This window comes from Danio rerio, chromosome 1 (genome assembly GCF_052040795.2).
Source record: "Danio rerio strain M-AB ecotype USA chromosome 1, GRCz13ab, whole genome shotgun sequence".
In the NCBI taxonomy this organism is placed as follows: Eukaryota; Metazoa; Chordata; class Actinopteri; order Cypriniformes; family Danionidae; genus Danio; species Danio rerio.
This window is the reverse complement of record NC_141021.1, coordinates 61,710,001-61,722,619: the sequence shown is the minus strand read 5'-3', so window position 1 is coordinate 61,722,619 and position 12,619 is coordinate 61,710,001. Positions and strand designations below refer to the sequence as shown.

Genomic DNA, 12,619 nt, shown 5'->3' with positions numbered 1-12,619 from the left:
TGATCTCCAGTTGGCGGAGTGCATCAGACACACTTCCTGTTTCCCTATCACAAATGTGGGCAGCATTTTCACCTCACAGCAGAGAAGGTCGCTGGTTCAAGCCTCGGCTGGGTCAGTTGGTGTTTCTGTGTGGAGTTTGCATGTTCTCCCCGTGTTGGTGTGGGTTTCCTCCGGGTGCTCCGGTTTCCCCCACAGTCCAAACACATGCGCTATAGGGGAACTGATCAACTACACTGGCCGTAGTGTGTGTGCATGAATGACTGTGTTTCCCAGAGATGGGTTGCAGCTGGAAGGGCATTCACTGTGTAAAACATATGCTGGAATAGTTGGCGATTCATTCTGCAGTGGCAATCCCTTTTATAATAATGGAATTAAACCGAAAAGAAAATGATTGAGTTCTGAACTGCTGCTGATGATCACGCGCGCTGTAAATCCTCAGGAAATCTGCTGTCATATGCACGACACGTCGTTTCTTTCTCTTGAATCTGCAAACATTTCCAGCACAGAGACCTGAGCGCCGCATTAATCAGCTCTGACTTCTGTCGTCAGTGTCTAAACACAAGACTCAAAGTGTGCTAGAACAAACCCTTAACAGTGTGCTTCAGGTGTTCAGGAGACACTGATCATCTGCTTCTGTCTGCAGTCAGATCACTTCAGCTCTCAGATCTCCAGTGGAGAGCAGCTCTATTATTATTATTCTTATTATTATTATTATCATTATTATTATTATTATTATCATTATTATTATTATCATCATTATTATTATTATTATCATTATTATTATTATTATCATTATCATAATTATTATTATTATTATTATTATTATCATTATTATTATTATCATTATTATTATTATTATTATCATTATTATTATTATTATTATTATTATCATTATTATTATTATCATTATTATTATTATTATTATTATTATTATCATTATTATTATTTTTATCATTATTATTATTATTATCATTATTATTATTATTATTATTTTTATCATTATTATTATTATTATTATTATCATTATTATTATAATTATTATTAATATTATCATTATTATTATCATTGTTATTATTATTATCATTATTATTATTATTATTTTTATCATTATTATTATTATTATTATCATTATTATTATAATAATAATTATTATTATTATCATTATTATTATTATTATTTTTATCATCATTATTATTATTATTATCATTATTATTATTATTATTATTAATATTATCATTATTATTATCATTGTTATTATTATTATCATTATTATTATAATAATAATTATTATTATTATCATTATTATTATTATCATTATTATTATTATCATTATTATTATTATTATTATCATTATTATTATTATTATTATTATTATTATTATTACTATTACTGCTGTTCATGGTTTAATCCAGGGTTCATACACATTTTTACTACTAAAACTCAATGACTTTTCCAGGACTTTTGATGAAATGCTCCTGGCCTAATGTTTCATGTAATGTCTATGTATACATGGTAAATAACAAGAAAAACTATGCATGTTCAAAGTTATTACAGCATATCATAAAACATTTGGCTGAATCTTTATATTAATGTACAACTGATTTAGATGATGCTCACACCGCACTAATAATGAGAGAGCATAGCTGCGTCCCAAACGGCACACTATACACTCATGTACATGTAGTAGTGTATGTGTGTGCAGTGTCATACTCAATGGCACTCTGATGTGTTTTAATTAGCCAGAATTCAAACCGTTTCCCTGAAGACCAAACACCACCAGCGCAGAGTGCAAGCGCGTTCACTTCATTCTGCCGGCTGCATGAGAGCTCATCTGGGAGACTGAAGTGCACTTATTATTACTGCTGGTGTTTTCAGTGTGGACGCACTACTCATCTACACTACACAATGGTGCAGAATAGTGCACAAGTGTGCCATTTGGAACGCAGCTTGTGTTTGGCCATGGACAGAGTAGAAGACACTAACCCATGTTAGAGTAGACAGATGTGTGTTTGATCATCTGCAGGACTCCTCCAAAACTTTGTGGGTTTTTCTGTTTTACCCAAACTTCTCCAGGCCTGGACAATGGCAGGTCAGAATTCCATCCCTTTTCCAGGTTTTCCATGAGTGTATGAGCCGTGTTAAACACTGATGAACACTAGAATAACCCCGCTGCTCAGTTATTAATGTAGAAAGAGCGTTTATTGATAAAACAAAGGTCAATATTCACATCCAGCCGTCTCCAGCAGAGGAGCAGAGCAGAGCAGGAGGACACACTGCTGAGGTCAAACCAAAGAGGACCAGCTCTCTGTGTTCACTGCAGGAGACGCAGAATACACACACACACACACACACACACACACACACACACACGCACGCACGCACGCTCGCTCACTCACACACACGCATACACAGCTGCACCCATTTGTTCCAGTTGAGCTCGTGTGGAAACACTCGCGCGAGCCGTAACACACAGTCCACCGTCGGCTCGTAGAAGACCACGGCTGCATCACGCACACGCACACTCACACGCTCCTCCGCCGGGTCCTTCAGCTGTGGGCCCTGGGGCCGAGAGAACAGAGACACTCGCCGCGGCGGCACGATCAAACGCTTCCTTACACACCCCAGATCCACGAGCACCTGAACACACACACACACACACACACACACACACACACACAAACACACACACACTGTTCATTTAATGTGCACTATATGAGTGTTTGCATTCATTACGAAGCTCTCGAGAATACTTGATACTGATTGGTCAATCCTGCAGCATAGCGGCAGACGTAAAACAGCGGTTTTAACACACACACACACACACACACACACTACTGGGGTAAACACCACATTAATATCATAATTTCTGCATAATAGGTGCACTTTAAGTAGCAGAAACAAGAGGTGTGCGTGTGTGTGTGTGCGTGTGTGTGTGAGCATGTGTGAATGAGTGTGTACCTGCAGCAGCTCCAGCACCACGGTGGGCTGCAGGACCTGACTGTAGTGCTGCAGCAGCTGGGCCTCGTGCAGGGCTGGGCTGCTCATGATGTGCAGCAGCAGAGACTCCAGCATGCCTTTACACACCGGCCGGTTCAGAGATCCGTCCACCACACGCCACGGCCGGCTCACGAACCGCAGCGACCCGCTGATGGAAAACACACACACACACACACACACACACACACATATATATATATATATATACACACACATTGACTATGGACTGTAGGGGGCACTGTAGTTTTACTGAGGTCCACATGTACTGTGAGCTGATCTGGGCACTGCTGGATTACTGCTGCGCTGACTCTCATCTGACGTCACATATACTGCAGCAGAATCAGTGTTGGGGAGTAATTTTAATGAATTTATTTTAGCGGCATTACTCAATTACAGAATAAAAGTATCATTAATGCGTCACAGTTACTGAGAAGACACATCACTGAGCTGCAGTTATGATGAACATGTGGAGGATTAGTGACGGGCATCATCTGATCATGCTGAATATTATTATCTGTCTGCAGCTTTGCCTTCTTTAATAAGCTTCTGCTCAGGTCATGTATTGGTTTTCTGGTTGGATTGCGGCGCTCCACGTCCAGCAGGTACGCTAACCCTCTCTGCCGCTGAAAGCATTAGCCAGTCTGAGAGCTGCACCATGGCGAGGGATGATGATGCATTTCACATTTAGCGGTCAGGACACCGGCACACTCCTCTGGCCAAAGCCATGTGATCACAGTGTTGGGCAGCAGTGTTGCTACAGGGAGCGATGACGCTACTAGCTTCACTACATTTCTCAGTAGCGTGGCGGCAGCGTTACTACTTTATTAACCAAAGAGCTTTTCAGTAGTGAAGCGATTTTATCAGTGAAGTAGTGCAGTAGCGTCCACACATGCTCCATTCACTGATCACTGACGGCACTGACATTCACAGAGCTGTGAGGCCGGTAATTAATCTATTACATTTGCAAAGTAACCTGCACAACACTGAGCAGAATACCCCTGCACTGTTTTGACAGACAGAAATGAAAAAAACTGCTAATCCTCCACACTAATATAGCGGACTGTTAGTGTCTGCCGAGAGACTCTGAACAGCACTGAAGCTCATCTGATGAGGGTAAAAGTCTCTCTGAAGCGGAGTACAGCACACGGTTACCTTGTTCTCAGAGTAATGCTGCAGTCTGCACACCACTGAAACCACTGCACACTCACGCCCAAGAGAAAACACTGAACATACAGAATTCATGATCATATATAACAAGCTGTTCAGCATAGTGATGTAATAGACACCATGTACACTACACTCAGGCCCTGTTTACACTAATGTGTTTTAGTTTTAAACGCAGAAGTTTTGCTACGGTTACGCCATCAGTCCCCACCACGCCGGAGTTCTCGAGCGCCGAAAGCGGAGTGTTTTGGAAACGCTGGAGAGGCCGTGTTCATTCTGAAGCGCTGCTGCTGCGTCTCAGTGTGGATGAGGGAAAACGGAGACATCTGAACACGGAGGCGGCGCTGCTGAGATTCAATAGCTGATTGGGGCTTTGTGTCATTGCGTATCCTTCCCTCATTCGTCAAGCCCCTATCACATGACTAACACATGGCTTTAACGCTACCGGGAGACAGCAGACCAGCCTTCACTGTAAACAACAGCATGGGCACAGAAATGGGAGCGCTGTTTGCTCTAGTGTCTGTTTTAGGCAGCATTGTGCAGTTATTCATCTGTTACGTTTAGTAACTCCACCTCATCATCTGTCCACAAATATACTTCTCTTGCTTTCTTCGCCATCGCGTTCTCTGTTCAACTGGCGTTTGTTGACTAACAATAACCAAATGCAGAGTGAGACGCATGCTTCCTGTTTATACTCGAACACTCATGCCCAGAGTGTGTGAATGGTCACGTGATGTACGCTTTTGGTGGCGTAGTGTGGACGGAGACATGTTCAGAGACGCTAGGTGAAACACTAGTGTGGACGCGGATCGTTTTTGATCTAAAACGTAGTTTTAAAACTAAACACACTAGTGTAAACGGGGCCTAAGTCGTGTGGGCCTTTACAGTTCAGTAAACACCCCCCTCAGACCCCTGAAACATCCTACAGAACTTGAACAGACTGAAGTGTGGAGTAATAGACAACACTCACGCCTCCTGCTGATCAGCAGCTCCATCTGAAACGACAACCACAAACATCAGCACACACACACACACCGAAGACAGAACTCTGCTGAAGAAAACACACACACACACACCTTTCTTTATATCTTCAGAAAGCTCCGCCCTGCTGGTGTCTGAAACACACTGATCTGAGGCTCCGGAAACACCAACGGCAGTCTCAGCATCAGTATCCATGGTAACAGTCTGACTGACACCAGTGTTCTTGGAGAGGGTATCCATGGCAACAATCTGACCGACAGCTGTGTCCGTGGACACAGTATCCATGGTGACAGTCTGACTGACAGCTGTTTTTGTTGAGACTGTATCCAAGGCATCACTCTTTGTGGAGACGGTATCCACTGTATTAGTTAGGCTGGCTGCTTTCTCTGTGGAGACTGTATCCACGGCGACAGTCTGACTGACATTTGTCTCTGTGCAGATGGTATCTATGGCAACAGTCTGATTAATAGGCGTGCTGGTGGAGACTGTATCCATGGCGACAGTCGGATTGACAATGTTGTCTGTTGAGACTCCAGCTTTCTGGAAATCAGCATCCAAGGCCCGCCTCTTGGCAGGTGGAGGTGTGACGTGGGCGGAGTCAGAGCTGGAGCCTCTCTTTGCTAATGGCTGCTGCGTCTCTTCACTGTAGCGCTCGCTCTCCAACAGCCAATGAGATGCAGCCTCCATAACCACCAGCCTCTGAGAGAGAGCGCCCACCTCCACCAGCTGCTCCCCGTCCACCAGATCCTGCACACACGCACACACACACACACAAACACTTAATAAATTATATAAATTATATCGGTGCTTCCCACAGGTCTGAAATATACCTGCGCTGGTGCCTGGACTGAAACACACTTTTACCCACAGCACATAAACAGTGTATGTACAGTATATAACATCATTTGACTAATTTGAACTCCATTAATAAGACACTCTATAACACTTATAACATTAATACCATTAAAACTATATTAATACACACTCTATAACACTAATACCATTATAACTCCATTAATAACACACTCTATAACACTAATACCATTATGACTCTGTTAATAACACACTCTATAACACTAATACCATTATGACTCTGTTAATAACACACTCTATAACACTAATACCATTATGACTCTGTTAATAACACACTCTATAACACTAATACCATTATGACTCTGTTAATAACACACTCTATAACACTAATACCATTATGACTCCATTAATAACACACTCTATAACACTAATACCATTATAACTCTGTTAATAACACACTCTATAACACTAACACCACTATAACTCTGTTAATAACACACTCTATAACACTAATACCATTATAACTCTGTTAATAACACACTCTATAACACTAACACCACTATAACTCTGTTAATAACACACTTTATAACACTAACACCATTATAACTCTGTTAATAACACACTCTATAACACTAACACCACTATAACTCTGTTAATAACACACTCTATAACACTAATACATTACAAATCTGTTAATAACACACTTTATAACACTAACACCATTATAACTCTGTTAATAACACACTCTATAACACTAATACCATTATAACTCCATTAATAACACACTCTATAACACTAATACCATTATAACTCTGTTAATAACACACTTTATAACACTAATACCATTATAACTCTGTTAATAACACACTCTATAACACCAAGATCATTATAACTCTGTTAATAACACACTCTATAACACTAATACCATTATAACTCTGTTAATAACACACTCTATAACACCAAGATCATTATAACTCTGTTAATAACACACTCTATAACACCAATATCATTATAACTCTGTTAATAACACACTCTATAACACTAAGACCGTTATAACTCCATTAATAATGTAGTTCTGCAGAGTGAATGCAGACTTTATAAAGGGGCGGGACATGATGCCATCACCTCTCACCTGAATGTATTGCACCAGTGCTCGGCTCCGCCCCTCCTCCACCTCATCTAGGTGTATGAAGCGCTCACACAGCTCCTGTCTGTCAACGCCAAACTCCGCCCCCTCTGCCACCGCATCCCTAATCTCCACCACAGCCTGGAGGTCCTGCTCTCCATATCCACACACACTCACACACTTGTCCAGGAACGACTGCCAGTCAACAGGTGGTGAGTGATACACACGCGTGAAGTAGAGTGGCAGAGACGGACGAATGGACGGAGAGAGAGCGAAGTCTGCTGCGTGCACACGCACACACAGAAAGAGAAAAACACATGTGAGTGCACACCTGTAGGTAGATTGTCAGTATGTGTGTGTGTGTGTGTGTGTACCATCTGCAGTGAAGAGTGTGTGTTGGGCCGTTTCCCTCAGCTGCAGGCGTACACTGCAGGTGTTGACCATGATGTTATCTGTGCTGTTGGAGTTGTGTGTTTGCGAGCGCAGGATGCCGTGTGTGTAGTATCCCCTCATCAGCAGGTAATTAGTGTGAGACGCCTGAGTGGGTTTGACCTCCAGCTTTCTCCTCCTGTCATCATCTTCCTCTTCATCTTCCTCCTCCAGAGCTTTAGTGAGGCTGAAACACACACACACTTGGTTTTCAACAGTGTTAAATAACAATGATATTGAGTGTGTTATTGTGTTAATGTTGTTGAGTTACAAACGGTGTAAATGTGCCCATTAAAAACACTGTTATTAAGCCTATTAAGCATGCTATAAATAGTGTTATTGACAATGGTATGTCAGTATGGAGTGTGTTATTATCAGTGTTGTGGAGTGTGTTATTAACAGAGTTATGGAGTGTGTTATTATCAGTGTTATGGAGTGTGTTATTAACAGTGTTGTGGAGTGTGTTATTACCAGTGTTATGGAGTGTGTTATTATCAGTGTTATGGAGTGTGTTATTATCAGTGTTATGGAGTGTGTTATTATCAGTGTTATGGAGTGTGTTATTATCAGTGTTGTGGAGTGTGTTATTAACAGAGTTATGGAGTGTGTTATTATCAGTGTTATGGAGTGTGTTATTAACAGTGTTGTGGAGTGTGTTATTACCAGTGTTATGGAGTGTGTTATTATCAGTGTTATGGAGTGTGTTATTAACAGTGTTATGGAGTGTGTTATTATCAGTGTTATGGAGTGTGTTATTATCAGTGTTATGGAGTGTGTTATTAACAGTGTTATGGAGTGTGTTATTAACAGTGTTATGGAGTGTGTTATTATCAGTGTTATGGAGTGTGTTATTATCAGTGTTATGGAGTGTGTTATTAACAGTGTTATGGAGTGTGTTATTATCAGTGTTATGGAGTGTGTTATTATCAGTGTTATGGAGTGTGTTATTATCAGTGTTATGGAGTGTGTTATTATCAGTGTTATGGAGTGTGTTATTAACAGTGTTGTGGAGTGTGTTATTACCAGTGTTATGGAGTGTGTTATTATCAGTGTTATGGAGTGTGTTATTAACAGCTTTATGGAGTGTGTTATTAACAGTGTTATGGAGTGTGTTATTATCAGTGTTATGGAGTGTGTTATTAACAGAGTTATGGAGTGTGTTATTATCAGTGTTATGGAGTGTGTTATTAACAGCTTTATGGAGTGTGTTATTACCAGTGTTATGGAGTGTGTTATTATCAGTGTTATGGAGTGTGTTATTATCAGTGTTATGGAGTGTGTTATTAACAGTGTTATGGAGTGTGTTATTAACAGTGTTATGGAGTGTGTTATTAACAGCTTTATGGAGTGTGTTATTACCAGTGTTATGGAGTGTGTTATTATCAGTGTTATGGAGTGTGTTATTAACAGTGTTATGGAGTGTGTTATTAACAGTGTTATGGAGTGTGTTATTATCAGTGTTATGGAGTGTGTTATTATCAGTGTTATGGAGTGTGTTATTATCAGTGTTATGGAGTGTGTTATTAACAGTGTTATGGAGTGTGTTATTAACAGCTTTATGGAGTGTGTTATTACCAGTGTTATGGAGTGTGTTATTATCAGTGTTATGGAGTGTGTTATTAACAGTGTTATGGAGTGTGTTATTAACAGTGTTATGGAGTGTGTTATTAACAGCTTTATGGAGTGTGTTATTACCAGTGTTATGGAGTGTGTTATTATCAGTGTTATGGAGTGTGTTATTATCAGTGTTATGGAGTGTGTTATTAACAGTGTTATGGAGTGTGTTATTAACAGTGTTATGGAGTGTGTTATTAACAGCTTTATGGAGTGTGTTATTACCAGTGTTATGGAGTGTGTTATTAACAGTGTTATGGAGTGTGTTATTATCAGTGTTATGGAGTGTGTTATTAACAGTGTTATGGAGTGTGTTATTAACAGTGTTATGGAGTGTGTTATTATCAGTGTTATGGAGTGTGTTATTATCAGTGTTATGGAGTGTGTTATTATCAGTGTTATTGAGTGTGTTATTAACAGTGTTATGGAGTGTGTTATTATCAGTGTTATGGAGTGTGTTATTACCAGTGTTATGGAGTGTGTTATTACCAGTGTTATGGAGTGTGTTATTATCAGTGTTATGGAGTGTGTTATTACCAGTGTTATGGAGTGTGTTATTATCAGTGTTATGGAGTGTGTTATTAACAGCTTTATGGAGTGTGTTATTACCAGTGTTATGGAGTGTGTTATTATCAGTGTTATGGAGTGTGTTATTATCAGTGTTATGGAGTGTGTTATTATCAGTGTTATGGAGTGTGTTATTACCAGTGTTATGGAGTGTGTTATTATCAGTGTTATGGAGTGTGGTATTATCAGTGTTATGGAGTGTGTTATTATCAGTGTTATTGAGTGTGTTATTATCAGTGTTATGGAGTGTGGTATTATCAGTGTTATGGAGTGTGGTATTATCAGTGTTATGGAGTGTGGTATTATCAGTGTTATGGAGTGTGGTATTATCAGTGTTATGGAGTGTGTTATTAACAGCTTTATGGAGTGTGTTATTACCAGTGTTATGGAGTGTGTTATTATCAGTGTTATGGAGTGTGTTATTACCAGTGTTATGGAGTGTGTTATTAACAGTGTTGTGGAGTGTGTTATTACCAGTGTTATGGAGTGTGTTATTATCAGTGTTATGGAGTGTGTTATTAACAGTGTTATGGAGTGTGTTATTAACAGTGTTATGGAGTGTGTTATTATCAGTGTTATGGAGTGTGTTATTATCAGTGTTATGGAGTGTGTTATTATCAGTGTTATGGAGTGTGTTATTAACAGTGTTATGGAGTGTGTTATTATCAGTGTTATGGAGTGTGTTATTATCAGTGTTATGGAGTGTGTTATTAACAGTGTTATGGAGTGTGTTATTATCAGTGTTATGGAGTGTGTTATTATCAGTGTTATGGAGTGTGTTATTAACAGTGTTGTGGAGTGTGTTATTACCAGTGTTATGGAGTGTGTTATTATCAGTGTTATGGAGTGTGTTATTAACAGCTTTATGGAGTGTGTTATTAACAGTGTTATGGAGTGTGTTATTATCAGTGTTATGGAGTGTGTTATTAACAGTGTTATGGAGTGTGTTATTAACAGCTTTATGGAGTGTGTTATTACCAGTGTTATGGACTGTGTTATTATCAGTGTTATGGAGTGTGTTATTATCAGTGTTATGGAGTGTGTTATTAACAGTGTTATGGAGTGTGTTATTAACAGTGTTATGGAGTGTGTTATTAACAGCTTTATGGAGTGTGTTATTACCAGTGTTATGGAGTGTGTTATTAACAGTGTTATGGAGTGTGTTATTATCAGTGTTATGGAGTGTGTTATTAACAGTGTTATGGAGTGTGTTATTAACAGTGTTATGGAGTGTGTTATTATCAGTGTTATGGAGTGTGTTATTATCAGTGTTATGGAGTGTGTTATTATCAGTGTTATGGAGTGTGTTATTACCAGTGTTATGGAGTGTGTTATTACCAGTGTTATGGAGTGTGTTATTATCAGTGTTATGGAGTGTGTTATTAACAGTGTTATGGAGTGTGTTATTAACAGTGTTATGGAGTGTGTTATTATCAGTGTTATGGAGTGTGTTATTATCAGTGTTATGGAGTGTGTTATTATCAGTGTTATGGAGTGTGTTATTACCAGTGTTATGGAGTGTGTTATTACCAGTGTTATGGAGTGTGTTATTATCAGTGTTATGGAGTGTGTTATTACCAGTGTTATGGAGTGTGTTATTATCAGTGTTATGGAGTGTGTTATTATCAGTGTTATGGAGTGTGTTATTAACAGCTTTATGGAGTGTGTTATTACCAGTGTTATGGAGTGTGTTATTATCAGTGTTATGGAGTGTGTTATTATCAGTGTTATGGAGTGTGTTATTATCAGTGTTATGGAGTGTGTTATTACCAGTGTTATGGAGTGTGTTATTATCAGTGTTATGGAGTGTGGTATTATCAGTGTTATGGAGTGTGTTATTATCAGTGTTATTGAGTGTGTTATTATCAGTGTTATGGAGTGTGGTATTATCAGTGTTATGGAGTGTGGTATTATCAGTGTTATGGAGTGTGGTATTATCAGTGTTATGGAGTGTGGTATTATCAGTGTTATGGAGTGTGTTATTAACAGCTTTATGGAGTGTGTTATTACCAGTGTTATGGAGTGTGTTATTATCAGTGTTATGGAGTGTGTTATTACCAGTGTTATGGAGTGTGTTATTATCAGTGTTATGGAGTGTGTTATTAACAGCTTTATGGAGTGTGTCATTACCAGTGTTATGGAGTGTGTTATTATCAGTGTTATGGAGTGTGTTATTAACAGCGTTATGGAGTGTGTTATTAACAGCTTTATGGAGTGTGTTATTACCAGTGTTATGGAGTGTGTTATTATCAGTGTTATGGAGTGTGTTATTATCAGTGTTATTGAGTGTGTTATTAACAGTGTTATTGAGTGTGTTATTAACAGTGTTATGGAGTGTGTTATTATCAGTGTTATGGAGTGTGTTATTATCAGTGTTATGGAGTGTGTTATTATCAGTGTTATTGAGTGTGTTATTAACAGTGTTATGGAGTGTGTTATTAACAGTGTTATGGAGTGTGTTATTATCAGTGTTATGGAGTGTGTTATAAAGTGTGTTATTAACAGTGTTATTGAGTGTGTTATTATCAGTGTTATGGAGTGTGTTATTAACAGTGTTATGGAGTGTGTTATTATCAGTGTTATGGAGTGTGTTATAAAGTGTGTTATTAACAGTGTTATTGAGTGTGTTATTATCAGTGTTATTGAGTGTGTTATTAACAGTGTTATTGAGTGTGTTATTAACAGTGTTATGGAGTGTGTTATTAACAGTGTTATGGAGTGTGTTATTATCAGTGTTATGGAGTGTGTCATTACCAGTGTTATGGAGTGTGTTATTATCAGTGTTATGGAGTGTGTTATTAACAGCGTTATGGAGTGTGTTATTAACAGCTTTATGGAGTGTGTTATTATCAGTGTTATGGAGTGTGTTATTATCAGTGTTATGGAGTGTGTTATTATCAGTGTTATTGAGTGTGTTATTAACAGTGT

The 12,619-nt window shown here is 38.8% G+C and overlaps 1 protein-coding gene across 4 annotated transcripts in view; it reads right to left on the bottom strand.

The window, feature by feature from the left end:
* Nucleotides 1–1,448: 1,448 nt before the first annotated feature.
* gtf3c1 (general transcription factor IIIC subunit 1) overlaps nt 1,449–12,619 on the bottom strand; it is a 32,579-nt gene continuing 21,408 nt past the window's right edge. Inside the window, 8 exon segments of one of the 4 annotated variants that reach the window (NM_001442805.1) lie at nt 1,449–1,616; nt 1,680–2,637; nt 2,959–3,145; nt 5,132–5,152; nt 5,154–5,156; nt 5,234–5,889; nt 7,088–7,362; nt 7,456–7,697. In NM_001442805.1, the coding sequence (NP_001429734.1) occupies nt 2,389–2,637; nt 2,959–3,145; nt 5,132–5,152; nt 5,154–5,156; nt 5,234–5,889; nt 7,088–7,362; nt 7,456–7,697 (1,633 nt within the window). In that variant the 3' untranslated portion in view covers nt 1,449–1,616; nt 1,680–2,388. 4 annotated transcript variants of the gene reach the window in all.